The sequence below is a fragment of the Mesoplodon densirostris genome, chromosome 2, assembly GCF_025265405.1.
Source record: "Mesoplodon densirostris isolate mMesDen1 chromosome 2, mMesDen1 primary haplotype, whole genome shotgun sequence".
Lineage (NCBI taxonomy): Eukaryota > Metazoa > Chordata > Mammalia > Artiodactyla > Ziphiidae > Mesoplodon > Mesoplodon densirostris.
The window spans coordinates 9,028,683-9,045,353 of NC_082662.1; the positions used below are offsets into that span (position 1 = coordinate 9,028,683).

Here is a 16,671-nt window from a genome sequence, read left to right on the forward strand (position 1 = left end):
GTGGACAAGCAGCCTCCCTGATTCCTGGGAGAGGAAGGGAGGAAGGAAAGCAGGGTGGGAAGGAGGCTGAAGACCCCTGCCTGCAGGTTCATTTATCAAAGGCGACCCCAGAATGGAGCCCACAAGGCTGAGACAGGTCACAGAGAGATCCGCTGTGGGAGGAAAAGTAGGGGAGGGTGCCAGGCGGCCTGGGATGGAGATGGGGGAGTGATGAGAGAGCTCTGGGACCTCAGGGAGCACATGCCTGGTGTGTGTAGGGGGTCAGGAATTCCCATGGAGCCTCCGTCTGTGTCTTACAAACATCACCTGGGTGGGTGGGTCCATGCTCTTCATCTCCGCTTCTTTGGCTCCAGCCCCCTCCCTAATCCAGGCAGTTCTTCCTTACATCTAACAGAAGTCTTTCCCGCTGCATCACCAACAGACCCTGGCTGAAGCACTAGGAGATGCCCCCGGCACTGCCCCCGCCATCTGCAGAGCTGGTGGCGGCTCCTGGCTTAGGGCGATAATCCTGCTGACAATTAATTGGCTTTTGTTGGAGGAGAATGAATACCGTCTCATCTTAATCTTCATTATTCTCCTTGTTCAGCAGAGTCAACACAAGATTAGGTTTAATTTATGGGGAAAAAAATAGCCAAGTCATTACTCACCAGGAGATCAGGATTGGATCTGCCTGGGTGTTCTGTGTTCACTGCAGGCAAGGGGCCACGAGGAAGGCCCAGAGTTCTGCTGAGGTGGGGACAGACTCGGGGAGGGTGAGGCCCCCAGACCCGTTTGAGGCTGGATCCCTGGAGACCACCAGCCCTTTCCAGTCTTAGAGGACTCAGGCCTCAGAGGACTTAGCCTCCTAAATGTTTCTCAGGAGCCTCTGGCATAAGAGCAGCCCCAAAGCAGGCAGGGGGCTCAGCTTCTGTGGACCCAGACCTAGCCCCAGTCAATGGAAAGCAATCAGGATTTGGATTCAAATCCTGACTTCTGAGGCCCCTTCCTCTGCAGAGAACTGGGCCTCACCAGCCCCGCCAGGGGACTCCCTTGACAATGCTGACACCTAGTGGTGCTTAGAGGAAGTGGTCCTTCCCTCCCTCCTCCAAGTCCCCAGATAAGCTATACCATGTATACAAAAACCCAGATTTACAAAGTAAACAGATCAGAAAGGGAAAGAGGGACTTTTATCCGTTTCAGAATGGTTAAACAGATTTCCACCAAGAAGTCGAAAAGAAAATTCGGGAATTCCCTGGCGGTCCAGTGGTTAGGATTCCGGGCTTTCCCTTCTGTGGCCTGGGTTCAACCCCTGGTGGGGGAACTACCTGCAAGCCGCACAGCAATCAATCAATCAGTAAAAGAAAAATCATTTTACCTTTCCTGATCCCTTAACCAAAGTAGCTCAGACACAGCACCTCCTCCTTCTGTCCGGGGCAATGATATGCAGAGAAGCCCTGGAGCCCCACAGTCCTTGTCATTTCCAGCTCTTTCCATTCCTCCTGCCCTAGCTCTGTCCTCTGGCACGTGCCCATCTTGGACCCTGTACCACAGAGAAGTGGCTAGGAACAGCTCAACTACTTACTCATCATATGACCGTGGGCAAGGTACCCAACATCCAAGTCTGAGCTCTTTCATTTATAAAATGGGAATATCTCTATCTACCAGAGAGGGCCGTTGAGCAGATTAAACAAGCCTGTGTGCGTAACACAGGAACCGGCACCAGTAAGGCCTCAGCAAATGCCTGTCGTCCTCACTACCATCATCATTATCATCCTGTTCATCCTGCTACTCATGGGAAATTTGGTTTCATCAACGAAACTGTAAGCTTCTCATATCTAACTCCCCAACCCAGCTCCTGCTAGATAAAGGTTTTTCCTTAAAGGACACTGCTATCGCATCTGCTTCTTGTAGTGTTTATATCTTATAAGACAGAGCACACAGTTGGCGCTCAGGAAACCCTCAGGATTGCCTGCCTACATCTCCAACCTCATGTCAAACCACTTCCCCACTTGCTCACTGAGCTCCAGCCATGCTGGCTGCCTTTCTGACCCGTAAGTAAGTTCATTCCCACCTCACGGCCTTTGCACTTACTGCTCCTTTAGTGTTCTTCCACCAGATATCTGGTTTCTCATCATCATTCAAATGTCACGTCCTCAGAGAGATCTTCCCTGATCACCTTGACCAAAGTAGCACTCTCACCCTCTGTCTCTACTTTGTTTACTGTACTATAGAGGTCAAGTGCCTAAGTGGCTGGGTAGAATTCCAGTTCCACCACTACCTAGCTGTGTGGCCTCAGACAACTTGCTTTACCTCTCTGTGCTTCAGTTCTCTCATCTGTAAAAATGGAAGTAATAATGGTTCCCACTTCATAAGATTGTCATGATGAATCCATATATATACAAAGGTCTTGGAGTAGTGCCAGGCATGTCTATTAAGTGCTATATCATGTTGGTAATTATCCTATTTATTTAACTGCACGTGTTTATGTTTCTCCATCTAGACTGTATATTCCAGGAGGACGGAGGCCTTGTCTGTTTTATCCCTGCCTGGCAGAGAGTAGGTGCTCAGAAACATCGGTTGATTAGAAAGGATCTTAGGGGCCACGCAGGCCTCTCTCTCCTGAATCACGTTCTGGTGCCTTTGAGCCATGTGGCCAACCTCTCTGCCATCTCTGGCTTCCACACGCCTCAGGGCCCTGAGGCGCCCCCTGCTGGACAGCGTGTAGGTTTTTCCTCGAGGAAAGGTGATAGCTGCCTCCTGTAACTGTCAAGTTTCCATGCCTGCCTGGCTCTGCCCTCTAGAGTAGGGGACAGTAAAACTGAAGGCTTTGGAGCATGCTCTTTGGAGCCAGATGCACCTGGATCAGAGCTTGTGCTTCTCCAGTTACTCTGGGTGTCACATGCCAGGAAAGTCTCTCGTCCTCAGTCTCCTCATGTGTAGGAGGGGGTAGTGATACCCTTGCCCCCTTCCCCATATCCAACTGGGTTACAGGGGTGGTGCGACAGGACGTACCCCGTGCACAGTGAGCCTTGTGGGCCCCCCTTCCCCCAACGTCAGCCCTCGGATGACCCACAAGAAGCTGTCTCGTGTTCCCAAGCTAAACACCACCAGTGTATCCAGCGGCCCCTCCTGTGACAGACACGCAGGGACGGTTGACACCACCCCCTTATCCAAGCCTCTCAGGTCTCCTCTGTAGGCCCCATGCCCTCGGGAGAGAATCTGGCCTCTGGCCTTCTGGCTCTTTCCTCTGAGAGCAGGCAGTTGGCTGGAGGTGGCCTTGCTGGGCTTGCATCCTCCTACTCACTTGACCCCCACCTCCCTGGCTGCTGTGTCTCCCCCATCGTGGCCCCAGAAGCTGAGGTTTCCCTGGGCCTTCTCCTGATTCACTCCACACTTGTTCCCAGCTCTCACCAGTGCCCTTGGCTTTGACTGCTGGCCACAGACACTGCAAACCCTTGGTCTCCAGCCCAGAGCCGCAGACTCCTTATGGGCCTCTTTCCTGAAGGCCTCCTGGGGAGAGCCCCCCACCACACCTACAGCACCTTTCATGCCCCCCATATTCCCGCCCTGACATCCAGTCCTTTGGACACCTGGACCCAGACTCCTGGCCTCTCACATCCACCGCACCTCTCCATCCAGCCTCCTCCTTCAGCCCAGGTGCGGGCTCTGGTCTTCTCCTGACTCATCCCCACGTGTTTCCCAACATGCTCATCCTAGCCCCTCCTCACCCGAAAGCGTTGCTTTGCCTGTTACTCCTTTACGTAAACCTGGGAGCTCATGGGGGTGACCCGTTTCCTTCATGGCTCCTCATCAAACTGGGCTCCCAGGGCAAAGCATCACTTCTCCTGTCTGATTGGCAACTCAGGTGGGTGTGGAGGATGCCTCTCCCACTGGACTGTGAAAACCCCTAGAAAGGACCAACGGTGTTCGTGCAACAAGGGGCTCTGCCTCCACCATCAGACCGGGAGTTCTCAGGGATTTGTCTTCCCTTGTCTGACTGAGGATGCTCCCAGAGCAGGGACTATGCCTCCACCATTAGACTGGAGGCCCCCATGACACTGGATATATCCCTTCCCCAGATGCCCCATCCTCGATGTGGCCAAGCTGGTGACTCTTCCTGGGACAAGAAGTGTCTGACTTACCCCTGCAACCTTAGGACCCTGTGCTGGGCCTGGCCCCTGGTTGGGGCGTCAGAAATCATGAGTGATTGAATGAACCAATGAACAAATGCAGGCAGGCTCCAGCTTAAACTCTGCAAGCCCACCTGACCAGCAGGTGGCATCAGGGCTCAGAATCAAAGGAAAGCTGGAGGGGCATGGAGATTTTATTGGTCATCCTTTAGGAGAGGAGAGAAGATGTTTCAGACCCTCACCCACCCGCAAGACCAGCAGCTGAGAGTCCTGGGGAGGGGGCTGGGTTTGAGAGCTGCTGGGGAGGCCAGAAAGGGAATTCCTGGTCCAGAGCCTGGCACCACACCCTTCCCTCCACCCCTCCCCTCAAACCAGTACCAGGGACCAGCCTCTGGGCAGGGCTTGGAAAATGACCAAGGAGACCAGATGCTAATGACTCTTGTCCGATCCAATACCAAGCCAAGGAGGACAGCATGAAGTGGGCGTGAACTGAAGAGGGACACCAAGCTGATCCTTCCTGTGCCCCCCAGCCTGTCACCCCACCCCATCCCCCACCTCAAGCCACTGGCATCCATCCCTGGGCCCAGGAGAATTGGTACCCTAGATGAGATACTGCCACCACCCACCATCCTGCCTTCAGGAAAAAAAAAACGGGGAGAGGGATCAAGAGAGGCCAGGAGGGGGGCCCCCCACACACACTCGGTTCTGGCTTCTGGGCAGCTTGGGTGTCAGTCGGGCGCCAGGCCCAGCTCCCCGCTCCCTGGCCTCACAATCCCAGCCTTTGTCCGGCGGGACCAGGCCTGGCTGGCTCTGCACCCGCCCAAGGGCCCCTGGAAACCAGAGCAGCTGGAACCCCACCAAGTATTTTTCCAGGCTGGGCCTGGGGCCCTCAAGAGACAGAGACTGAGCAAAGGGAGGGGAGTTCATTCATCCCCATGTTCATTCATTCCTTCCTCCGACAAATAAGATTTATTGAGCGCCCATTTTCGTGGCAGGCACAGTGTTAGGTGCAGGGGATTCAGCAGCGACGGGCCCAGGGCAGGCCCACGCCCTCACCCATCTTATTTTCTAGATGCAAATATATACCAACAAAACCCATCTTTCCCTCTGAGGGGGCTGGTCTTCGAGCGTGGGAAGGGAGAGGAGTGCGCCGGATGCGGAAGGTCAGGATGCTACCGACTAAGCCCTATCTACCCCCGCGCCTCTGGCCCTCCAAGGCAGCCGGGGGAGGCGGGAGGAGGGGTCACTCAGGGCTCCACCCACACGCTGCTGTTGGTCACCCGGGCCCCGAACCAGCCCTTCCAGTAGACGCAGTCCTGTCCGCCGTGCTCGAAGCGGACGAAGCGGACTCCCGGCCCATAATCGGTGAAGGTGTGGGAGATCTGTGGGTGGGGAGTCAGGGGGAAGGGGGAGGGAGGGTCAGGCTCTGAGCCCCGAGGCCTCCCCCAGCCACCCCACCCCGGCGCTCTGACCCTCGTCTAGCGCCCTGGATTTCTCAGCGCTGCGTCCCTCCTCCAAGCCTCTCGGCCAGTCCAACCCTGCCCCGCCCACACGGGCCTTGGGCGGGCTTTTCACGAGCCCCGCCCCACCGCCCCACCGCCCCCCCCCCCGGGCCTCCAAGCTCACCTCAATCCAGCCACCGTCGTCGCTGTCTTGTGGCACTGCCACCTGCCCGCTGTTGAACTCGGCCAGCACGTCCTCGTGCTCCGACAGCAGCTTCACCGTGAGCTCGTACAGGCAGCCGGCGTCTCTTCGGCCCGAGTACCTGCCCCGAGGGAGGGAGCGCCCGGGGAAGGCTTCAGCCCTGCTGAGCGGGTACTCTGGGCCCAGCCCTCTACAGGAGTTAACCCTGCTGACCGGTAGTACCAATGTTCCCATTTTACAGATAAGGAAACCGAGGCTGGAGAGAGAAAGTGACTTGCCCAAGTGACTTGCCCAAACCCAAGGACTAAACCCCAGGTGGGCCAGACCCAGTGTTGGGACCAAAGCCAACCCACAGGGACACTTTTTGTTGGGACAGCAGGTGGATATTAAAAAACAAAAACAAAAAAACTTGCCAACATTTAAAACTCAGGAGGGGAGATGGATTTCCACCTTCTCCTGAAAACCCATGGTCACGTGACTGCAAGCTCTCGAGTAGGGAGGCAGCGGCCTCTGAAGCAGAGTAGCCGGTTCCAGTTCGCCCCTCAACCCCGCTCCCCTTCCCCCACGGCCGCTCACCAGTCCTTCACCATGATGGCCGGCTGAGTGGTGTCCAGCAGCTCCTCCCAGTAGCCCTCAGCCTGCAGGTCAATGACCTGCGCTTTGCGACACCACCTGGGAGACTGGGGGTTAGGACTGAGTGGAGGTCCCCTCCCCCGCTTCTCATCCATCCCCCTTCTCCTTACTCGAAGGAGGAGGCGAAGTACTTCTTGACACTCTCGTCGTGGATGAATTCCACCCCGCAGTCTCCGGGCAGCTCCTCCACCCTCCAGCCGTCCCCACCGTGCTCCACGTCGCACCAGCCCTCCAAGTCCTCTGTAGGAACACCACAGCCCCACGCTGGTCACCCAGCCCCTGCGAGGGTGTGGCAGGGTGGCTCTTGCCCCTATCGTGGGGGGAGGATGAACGTGGTCCTTGAATGGTGTCGCGGTGGGCAGATGATGGTGGGCGTGAATGGTGAGCACTTCCTGTTTGTCCCCAGATTCTCTCTCCCTCCCAGCAGGGTCCTCCGCGGGGCCTGTCTTGCCCCAGCTCCCTGCGGGGTGGAAGGATCTGGGAGAGAGACAACTCCCGCCCGCCTCCCCGATTTCCCCCGCCCCGGAGCAGGACAGGAGGATAACACTACAGTCTGTACCGGGGCTACTCTGTGCTGGGCGCTGCGCCAAGCGCCTTATCTCATCCACCCCTCAAAGCAGGCTGGCCTTGTTACTGCCCATGGTACAGAAGGGGAAGCTGAGCTCCCCAGGCCGGGGTGACAGGGCGCGACCCCTCACCTTCCCCGCACGGGTTGCGCAGCAGGTTGCGCCGTCTCTTGCTCAGGAAGTAGAACTGCTGCCAGTGGTCGCGCTCATCCTCGGGGCCGCCCTCGGGTACCAGACCCTCTTGCTGGCACTTGAGCAGCCACAGGGGAGAGCCGTCGACCAGCTCCTTCCAGCGCAGGCACACCAGGCGGCAGGCCTGCACGAGCTGGGCGGCGGGCAGCTCGGCCAGCACACGCAGCAGCAGCGGCTCGGGCAGCTCGTCCAAGTACGCTGCCTCCTCCTCCCCCTCGTCCTCGGGCCGCTCCTCCCCGCCGCTCGCCTCCTCCGCGCCAGCCTCCTGCGGCTGCTCCTCCGGGCTCTCCTCCTCCGGCTGGCCCACGCTCTCTGCGGGCGGGCGGGCGGGGCGCGGCTGAGACTCCCCCCAGACCGCCCCGGCCGCCCCCACCCGCGCTCGGACAGTCCTCAGCGGGGGCCGGAGTTTCCGTGACCAGAGCCTGGGACCAGGAGCCCGGGGCCACAGATCAGCTCCAAGTCTGAAGAGTGGCCTCAGAGGCCTCAGTTTCCCCTGCAGTGCCAGTAAACCCCATACCTGAGCCGACAGCAGGAACTGATGATATTCCTGACACAATGAAGCCCCTTAGCCCTCTCGACGGCCCTCTAAGATCCCTGCTCCGGTCACCTCCTCAGGGGAGCCCTCCGCAACTTCCCCTACTACAACATCCTCTCACCTCACCGCTGGGAGTTCCGTCCTTCCTAGCTTTTGTCCAAGGGTGTGACGGTTTATAAACACCTTTCCCAGGGACTAGACTGAGGGAATGAGGGCAGGAACCGGGTCTGGGAAACTCACTGCTTCATCCCCCGTGCCTGGCATCTGGCGCCCTGCCTGGCTCCCTGTCAGCGGCTAATGTTTATTGGGCACTTACTTAGCAAGTGTTAGGCCCCATTCTGAGCATTTTAATTTTTACTCTTTAAATCCTCGCAGCATCTCTTCTAGGTTGTCCCTATTACCATCCCTATTTCGTTGATGAGGAAACTGAGGGACAGAGACGTAAAACCACCCAGGATCACGCAGCAAATGAGTGGTCGGAGCCTGGATTTGAACCCAGGCAGTCTGGCTCCAGAGCCACCTTTAACCACCACAGCCTTGAGAAAATGATTCGTTGAGTTGAGGGTTATGATTTTGATTTCACAGATGAAAATGCTCAGGTTCAGAGATGGGGAGTGACCTGCCAAAGGTCACACTGCTGGTATTCAGGCAGGGGATACGTGGATCTGAGGCCTGAAGGGAAGGGAGAACAGGGGCTTGGGGATGGGGGAGGGAAGCTCATTAAAAGAGAACATGTGTATCAAATAGGGAGATGTAGTAAGCGCTTGGGAAGGAAGGTTTCTTCGCTCCTTTTCCTATTCCTGGCCCTCAGCTTCCTCGTCTATAAAATGGGGGTAATCCCAGGCCAATCAGACAGTCCTGATGTCCACCTCTTCTGAGGAGGGGGCAAGGGCATTCCAAATTATGAGGAGAGGGACTGATATCAGGAGCTGTGGGCTGGACTGTCTCCTGGATCCTGGCTGGCCTCAGCTGGGCCATCGAAGCCTTGAATAAGTGGATACCAAGTGCCCAGTGTCTCCGGAGGAGGAAGAGACAGTGGGGAGGTGATGGAGCCACTCTGGGTGATGGGGGAGGCCACTGCTCTCAGACCTAGGACAGGGTGGGTGGGGGAGTCCTAAGTGCTGGGCCCTGGAAAGCCAAGGTGGTGGTGGAAACAGGCCAGGCACCAGGGGAGGAACAGGCAGGGCCTAGACCCAAGGCTGGGTGTTGCCAGGACCTGGGCAGCCAGCCCTTCACCTCCTCATATGCAGCATTTCCCCACCACCCACACTCTCAGCCCCCTGAGAGCGGAATCAGGGTTTATGTCTTCGGAGCCCAGAGCACACAGTGAGTCCTCAGTAAATCTTATTTAGTGAATCTTATTATTCAGCACAGTTCCCTTCATTGTTAGCTTTTTTTTTTTTGGCCACATCTTTATGATGTGGGGCTTCACACTTCCCTTTCGGCAAGGAGGAAACTGAGGCCCAGAGAGTCTTACTGACTTCTCCCAAGTCACACCGCAGAACTGTGGGATGGCGGAGAGGAAAATGCCTGCCCTGAAGCCGTGTCACCTGCCCATCTTGCTGCCCACAGCTCTCTGGGGAGCTGGGCCCAGTGCCCTCACCTCTCCACCCCTCCCCCTGCCCTGCCCTGCCCTGGCCCTGGTGGACACCTGATGCTCCCCCGAAAGGTGCACCTCGCCCAGTCCCCTCTCCTGGCCCCAGGCCTGGCACTCAAGGCCCCAGATCTGATTACAGGCCCCCCCACCCCCTCTTGAGCACACACAACTCCCCACATTGTTGCCTTCGGAAAGTTATCTGGCCCCTGGAAGCTGCCTCCGAGGCTTATTCACTCACCTGGATTGGGCCCCTGAGTCCAGGGAATAGCTGGGCCCTGGGAAGAAGCAGGAACCCAGTCTGGGGCCCTATAAAGGGTGGGGCAAGGGGGCCATGGATTGGGAGCAAGAGCGGAAGGAGCTGGGATTTTCAGGGCTGGAGGGAGGGGTGGGGATCTTGGCTGCCTGAGTGAGCATCAGTCTGTTTCCCATTGTCTCCCCAAGCAACAGCCACTCTCAGATGGGCCTGGTGAGGAAGGGGTGGGGGCAGGTCTTGTTCCCACCTTGACTCAGCAGGCAACCCCTACAGGCCCAATGGGGAGTTCTAGAGATGGGGAGCAGGGGATCTTTGGTGCCAGAGGAGATGACTGGGCAGTCTCAAAGGGCCCTGAGCATCGTCTAGAGCTGATGTCCCAACTCTCCCTCACCACCAGCCTGGTTCCCACTGGGCATCCAGCCACCCAAATGAAGGACAGCCCCTCCAGACAAGGGATCCCAGGAGGAAGGCTGGGATGGGATGGGGAGAGGCCAGTAACCCCAAGAAATTCATGGGGATTCAGGCATCTCACGGCCCAGAGTTGGCAAATGGAAGAAGCTGATGGAATAAAAAGGCTTGTGGCCTCTTCCATCCCAGATAGGTCCCAGACCCGGGTCCAGTAGACCCTCAGGAGGCGGGAACGTGGGATTACTCATACGCTATTTCCCGGGTAAATGGGACCCAGGAGTCCTCCCTCTCTGCCTGTCATCTCTCAAGGCCTCCGGCAGATCAAGACACCAGACAGAGGACTGTGCTCCTTTGAGACTGTCTCAAGGGCTTTGCTTGGGTGAAAGTGTGTCGCTCTGTGTATCGGGGCCCCCTCGCTCTCTGATGCCCCCTCTCCGTAGCACTCGCCCGCCTGCCCCGGTCACCCCTCTAGGGCTGAGCGAGTGGATCCGGCGGCGGCGGCTACCTGGGTCACCGTCTCCGTCCATCGCTGCAGAGCGCGGTCGCGAGAGGAGGACCCGGAGCGCTGCGGGCGGGCTGTCCGAGTCCCGCGGCGGCGGCGGCGGCGGCGGCGGCGGCGGCGGCGAGTCCAGGCGCTGCTCACGTCTGGGTCGGGTCCCGGCCGGCCGCGCCTCTTAAAGGCCCCCGCCTCCGCCCCCGCCCCGCCTTTGGCCCCGCGCCGGGACTCCCCACAGTCCGGAACGATTGGCCCGAGGCCTGAGGCTCCCGGTTCCTTGGCGGACCCAGGAGGCCAAGAAAGGTCGGGAGTCGTTTCTTTTCTTTTTTTTTTTTTTTTTAATGGGGGCGGGTGGGAGTCCGATTCGGGGCGTCTCCCAGCACCCTCCTGGGGTGGCTGCTGGGAGGAGGCGGCGAGGAGGCTGGGAGAGTCTGGGTCATGCGGAGGGTGTGGGCAGAGGCTCCTCCCGGCACGACACCGTCCCGCCCCAGGTAATTTTCCTACATCTGTGGGGGGCGCACCCCAAGCCGGGTGCTCCCCGCGGGCCGGGAACCGGAGCGGGCCGTGGAGGCGGGGCCGGGGCGGGGCTCGGAGGGCTGGGGCGGGGCCGCATCCACCGGCGACCGCAGGCGGAGGCTGGCTCAGCCCTTGCTGCGGAGCGGGATCGCACAGCGGTGGCAGAGGGCAGGTGACCGGCGGGAGTGGGCGCGGGGAGCGCCGGGGGGGGGGGGGACGCGGGGTGCGGGGACCGGGCGGGCGGGCTCGGCGGTTCCGGGCCCAGCAGCAGTGCGCCGAGGGAGGCCCGGCGCGGACAAGGCCCAGGCGGCGGGGTTGCGCGGCGCGGCCTCGAGAGGCGGCGCGAGCAGGAACCCGAGCTGGGGTCGCCATCGATGCGCAGGGGTCCAAGTCTAGACTTTAGGAAACATTTGAAAGCCACGAGGAGGGATGGGAAGTCGAAGGCGCGCGGGGACACCCGGGGCTGGAGCCCAGCCACGGGGATGGGGATGGGAGTATAGGAAGGCCCGCTCCCCATCGCCCACCCCTTCTCCAGTCCCAGCCAGGCATGGTCTCGACAAAGTGGCTAGAGCCCTTTGGACCTCGGTCGGAGACAATGATAATTATCCCTCACCCCCCCCCCCCAATATCTCCGCTCCTCCGTTTTGAGGTTGGGAGAGAGAATGCGGAAGGTACCAGACAGGCTGCAGGGCTGCGAATTGTTACTTCCATGCTAAAGACCGTCCGACCTATTGAAAAAAGCTGGCTCTAGATTCAGAGAAGGCTCAGGCTCCTTTCCCCGCTGCTCCTGTCTGTGTGACCTTGGGCAGATCCTGCTACCTCTTCTGCCTCCTTAGCCTCCCTTAGAGGCTATTGTGAGGTGCCAGTTAAAAAAATCAGAGCTCCCCTTTTACTGAGCTTCTGCTGTGTCCCAAGCTCCTTGTACCCCCTCTAGGAGGTAAGTACTGTTCCTGGCCCCATTTTACAGAGGAGGAAACTGAGGCTCAGAGAGGCCCAATGACTTTCCTGAGATAGTCAGTGGCAGTGCTGCGAGGGAACCTCCACCAGGACGGGGTGCTGCGAGTACGGGGTCCCGGGGAGAGGATCAGGTCTGTAGTGTAGCTTTTCAACAACCACAGGAGAGCCATGGCGGTGGGGAACATCAACGAGCTGCCTGAGAACATCCTGTTGGAGTTGTTCACGCACGTGCCCGCCCGCCAGCTGCTGCTGCGTTGCCGCCTGGTCTGCAGCCTCTGGCGAGACCTCATCGACCTCGTGACCCTCTGGAAGCGCAAATGCCTGCGTGAGGGCTTCATTACCGAAGACTGGGACCAGCCCGTGGCCGACTGGAAGGTCTTCTACTTCCTCCGCAGCCTCCACAAGAACCTCCTGCATAACCCGTGCGCCGAAGGTGGGGTGCAGACTGGGTATGACGTGCCCCCAAACACACACACTGTCGTAATACCAGCTAACATTCATTAGGCACTTACTATGAGCCAGCCAGGCACTTTGGGGGGTTTAATTCCTTTCTCACAATAATCCTAAGAGGTAGGTACTGTTAGGCACCTGTTTTTCAGATGGGCAAACTGAGGCCAAGAGTGGCATTATTCCACTCTTATTCCACTCTGAAGGTTATTTCCCCAGTGACCTTTCCTAGGAGAGGGAATGTTGGCCAGTTGGAATGAATTGTGCCCAAGACACAAGACCAGGAAGTCAGAGCCATATTTTCTTGGCCTGGCTCCCAGACTCCAGGACTAGGTCTACCAGGACTGCCCAGAAGACAAAGGGGGCTTTGCTTAGGAGAGAATGAGAGATCCAGTCTTCTTCCCAGCACATTCCAACAAAAGGTAAAACAAGACTTCTGCGGTCATCCAGAGCCCCCTCTTTTCCCTTGCTGTGTTGTAAATGATTAAGTAGACACTTTGATGGGATGAGAACCTCAATCTCTATTATGTGGCCAAATTCTGGAGCAAAATGATAGTAAAACAACCCCAAGCTGTCCAGAGCTTTCAGATGCCTGCCTCACTTGACTCCCCAACGGCCATGTTCTTGACCAGCATGTTGACAAACTATGGTCCATAAGCCAAATCTGGCCTAGGAGCTAAGAATAGTTTTTATGGTTTTAAAGGGTTATTTAAAAAACAAACAAAAAAACCAAGACACTATGTGATAGAGTCAATGTGTAGCCCACAAAACCTAAAGTATTCTGACCCTTTATGGAAAAAGTTTGCCAGCCCCTGTTCTTGACCCCAGTTTACAGAGGACAAAACCAAGGCTCAGAGAGAGAAAGCAGCTTGCCTAAGGTCACAGAGCCCAGTATTGGTAGAGCTGGGACTAGACCCAGATCTGTCTGACCGGCACCAGAGCATTCCATCACAGAAGTAGTCTGGTTGTTCCCATCATCAGGATTCCCAGTAGAAATCAGTTACCATGGTGCCTGGCACACAGGCAGCACCTAATACAAGGCAGGCACTGTTGATGTGCAGGGTTCCCCAGCACGGGGCTTGAGGGCAGCTGCTGAAATCCAGGGAGAGGTGCCAGGAGCAAGGGGCACTTGGGAGGCGGCCACTGAGGGGCTTCCCTTTGATACGAACTCTGCTTTCCCACCAGAGGGGTTTGAGTTCTGGAGCCTGGACGTGAACGGAGGCGATGAGTGGAAGGTGGAGGAGCTCTCTGGAGACCAGAGGAAGGAATTCCCCAGTGACCAGGTCAAGAAATACTTCGTGACTTCTTATTAGTAAGATCCAAGGGGTCTCGGGGTGGGGGGAAGCCCAAGTCACTACACCTTGGGGTCTCTCCTGCTCTGGGAGGGGCAGTCCTAGCCCCCCAGTGCCCTAGTGGCGAGCTCCAGCCCCTCCCACCCCTCCACCCACCCCCAGCACCTGCCTCAAGTCCCAGGTGGTGGACCTCAAGGCTGAAGGGTATTGGGAGGAGCTGATGGACACCACACGGCCAGACATCGAGGTGAAGGACTGGTGAGTGCTTGGGGCGAGGGTCTGGGGGGGGGCCCTGCCACTCAGGTGCCCCGCCTCCACCCTGCCCCCCCATCTCCAAGGCCCTGAAGGGCCCTTCCTCTGCCTGCAGGTTCGCAGCCAGACCAGACTGCGGGTCCAAGTACCAGCTGTGTGTTCAGCTCCTGTCGTCAGCACATGCGCCTCTGGGGACCTTCCAGCCAGACCCAGCAACCATCCAGCAGAAGAGCGATGCCAAGTGGAGGGAGGTGTGTGAGCTGGGAGGGGGACAGGGGGCACATTGTCCGAGGCTGAGACTGCAGTCAGACAGGCCCAAGTTGCGATCCAGTTCTGCTGCTTCTTACCTGGGCTTTGGCTGCTCTGAGCTCTCAAAGATTATCAGTGAGATGATGCTGGTAAAGCCATGTTCGAAAAGATTGACTATTATTAATTACTAATATCAGTTATTACTATTATCTAGGTTAGGGTTCAGTGAACTTTTTCTTAAAAGGCCAGATACAAATAGTTTAAGCTTTGCAGGTTTTACTGTATCACAACTACTCAGCTCATCAACTCTGTCGTTGTGATGTGAAAGCAGCTTTAGCAAATGGGCATGACTGTGTTCCAATAAAACTTTATTTACAAAAACTGGCAGCGGGCCCCTAGACCATAGTTTGCCAACTCCTGATCCAGACCAGTGCTCTCCAGTAGAACTTTCTGCAGTGATAGAAATGGTCTGTCTGGGACTTCCCTGGTCTGGACTTGGCGCTTTCACTGCCCTGGTCCCAGGTTCGGTCCCTGGTCAGAGAACTAAGATCCCGCAAGCAGTGTAGCACAGCCGAAAAAAAAAAAAGAGAGAAAGAAATGGTCTGTCTGCCCTGTCCAGTTTGGTAGCCAAGAGCCACATGTGACAATTGAAAACTTAATAAGAGCCAGTTCATAGTACGACTAGGAACTGAATTTTTAATTTTATCCAACTTTAATTAATTTTAACTTAAATAGCCACATGTGCTCAGTGATGACTGTATTGGACATCCTTTGGCAGCTTGCAAAATTTCCTTCGGTTCATCTGAGCTGCACTTAGGTAATCCCGTGGAGTGGACCCAGCAGGATTTTGCTCCATTTTACAGATGAGGAAACTGAGGAGGCACAGACAGGGGAGGTGGTCTGCCCCAAATCAGAGGACTAGAATTCCATTCTGCTGACTCTGGGCCGAGCACTGAGACCTCAGCCCATCCTGGCCCCCTCACCCCCTCAGGCAGTACCCCGCTCAGGGTCAACTGCCCTAACCGCTCTCCTTCCTTCCACCTGCCCCCACCCCCCAGGTCTCCCACACGTTCTCCAACTATCCACCCGGCGTCCGCTACATCTGGTTTCAGCACGGCGGCGTGGACACTCACTACTGGGCCGGCTGGTACGGCCCGAGGGTCACCAACAGCAGCATCACCATCGGGCCCCCACTGCCATGACGCCCCCGAGCCCCCAGCCACCTAACCCCAACTGATAAACTGCTGTCAGAGATGGACTGGGCTTGGGATGGGGAGGTAGAGGCCAGGCTCTCCCAGACTTCCTCGTTCATCCTTGCCCCCCTCCAGTTGCCTCTTCATGGAGCCTCTTCATTTGTACAGCCTTCATACGTTATGGGTAGCTAGCTCTCCACCCGGGGGTCTCAACCTGAATGAGGGGGCCCCTGAGGTTGGGGGGTGCATGATGTTCCCCCAGGCTCCTCCCCCAGATGCCTCTGAGGGAGGGTCTCCAAGCTCTGCTGGTAACCTAGATCTATGTGTCTGCCTTCCCTTGCTGGGTCATTTCTCACTGTCTTCTTTGAGGGCCCTCAGACCTGGGACAGTCAGGACATCTGGCAAGCCTGTGGCTGCCCTGCATAATATAGTTGCTGGGCGATGATGTAGCTCAGACAGGTCTGGGAGTGGAAGGACGGCGCTGCTGGCCCGTCCTCTGCCCCATTCTCTGCCACTCCCAGGCTTTCTCACTCTGTCTGCCTGCTTAGCGAGGTGGCTTTGGTCCAGAGGCTCAGGCCTGGTCTGAGATAGGCAGGCCCAGGGTGGGGTGGGGTCCCGGCCAAGTCTGGACTCTCTTCACTGTCAGTGAAGCCCCAGAAGCCACCTGTGTATTAAGTGAGGGCAGGGCTCTCCAGAAGACCCCCCTGGAATCCTGCACACAGCAACCCAGGGCAGGTGGGGGGCAGGATTGGGCCCTGAGAGCTGGGATGTGTGAGCCCTGGATGAGTGGGATGGGAGGGGGGTTTCAAGGACCACCTGTCCACCTCCATGCCTAGGCCAGGCACTCTGGCTTGGAGAGCATTCCAAGTGCCCACCCTACCCTTGGAACTGCCATTCCCAGGACCTCCCCACCCTGTCGGACCACGTTCCTGCCTCTCCTTCCTGCTGGAAAGAGAGCAGTTCTCCTATCCCTGCTGCATGTGGCCAAATAAAAGGTGTTCCCAGCCCAACCTGTGCCCTGTGCTTTCTGGGGGAAAAGGTAAACTTCATGGGAGGTCTTGCCCCTTGCCTGTAGAAGCTGAAACTTATATGGCTCTGTCCAAGGTACAGAGAGGGGTTGACATTTCAGGAGCCAGACTTCGAAGAATGCGGGTCCTGGGACAGACCCCTGGACGAGCTGCAGACATCTCGCACCCAGCAGCCCTCCAGTACTGCCAGCTTCCTCTGGAGGCCTGGCCGCAGGCTGGCGGTGGAGGTTGCAGATATCTTGGGCAACTCTTGCCATCCCAGGCACTACTTACTGTTGTTTCTTTCACTGCCCAGAGCTTTACT

At 57.4% G+C, this 16,671-nt stretch overlaps 2 protein-coding genes across 4 annotated transcripts; one reads left to right on the forward strand and one right to left on the reverse strand.

The window, feature by feature from the left end:
* Nucleotides 1-5,093: 5,093 nt before the first annotated feature.
* FBXO2 (F-box protein 2) lies at nucleotides 5,094-10,464 on the reverse strand. Its single transcript, XM_060079779.1, has 6 exons — nucleotides 10,443-10,464; nucleotides 7,085-7,456; nucleotides 6,497-6,626; nucleotides 6,330-6,425; nucleotides 5,736-5,874; nucleotides 5,094-5,491 (listed from the first exon to the last, which is right to left on the reverse strand). The coding sequence occupies exons 1-6, from the start codon at nucleotides 10,462-10,464 to the stop codon at nucleotides 5,357-5,359; spliced, it is 894 nt and encodes a 297-aa protein (XP_059935762.1). The 3' UTR covers nucleotides 5,094-5,356.
* A 576-nt stretch (nucleotides 10,465-11,040) lies between these two features.
* On the forward strand, nucleotides 11,041-16,338 carry FBXO44 (F-box protein 44). 3 transcript variants are annotated; one of them, XM_060079782.1, is made up of 6 exons: nucleotides 11,041-11,121; nucleotides 12,068-12,339; nucleotides 13,539-13,665; nucleotides 13,808-13,903; nucleotides 13,993-14,148; nucleotides 15,205-16,338. In XM_060079782.1, the coding sequence occupies exons 2-6, from the start codon at nucleotides 12,075-12,077 to the stop codon at nucleotides 15,371-15,373; spliced, it is 813 nt and encodes a 270-aa protein (XP_059935765.1). In that variant the 5' UTR covers nucleotides 11,041-11,121; nucleotides 12,068-12,074; the 3' UTR covers nucleotides 15,374-16,338. The 3 variants fall into 3 exon arrangements, with proteins under 3 accessions (XP_059935765.1, XP_059935770.1, XP_059935778.1); XM_060079787.1 differs by having other exon boundaries at nucleotides 14,013-14,148; XM_060079795.1 differs by lacking the exon at nucleotides 13,808-13,903 and having other exon boundaries at nucleotides 13,539-13,636; nucleotides 14,013-14,148.
* Nucleotides 16,339-16,671: the final 333 nt, after the last annotated feature.

Bases quoted from the DNA above. Each gene is read 5' to 3' on its own strand.
- FBXO2 (XM_060079779.1), bottom strand. From the start codon at position 10,464: ATGGACGGAGACGGTGACCCAG. The intron at 6,426-6,496 runs GTAAGGAGAAGG...CCAGTCTCCCAG, and splicing joins TACTTCGCCTCCTCCTTCGA to GTGGTGTCGCAAAGCGCAGG. The intron at 5,492-5,735 runs GTGAGCTTGGAG...CCCCACCCACAG, and splicing joins ACGACGGTGGCTGGATTGAG to ATCTCCCACACCTTCACCGA.
- FBXO44 (XM_060079782.1), top strand. From the start codon at position 12,075: ATGGCGGTGGGGAACATCAACGAGCTGCCTGAGAACATCCTGTTGGAG. The intron at 13,904-13,992 runs GTGAGTGCTTGG...AAGGCCCTGAAG, and splicing joins GACATCGAGGTGAAGGACTG to GGCCCTTCCTCTGCCTGCAG. The intron at 14,149-15,204 runs GTGTGTGAGCTG...CCCACCCCCCAG, and splicing joins GCGATGCCAAGTGGAGGGAG to GTCTCCCACACGTTCTCCAA.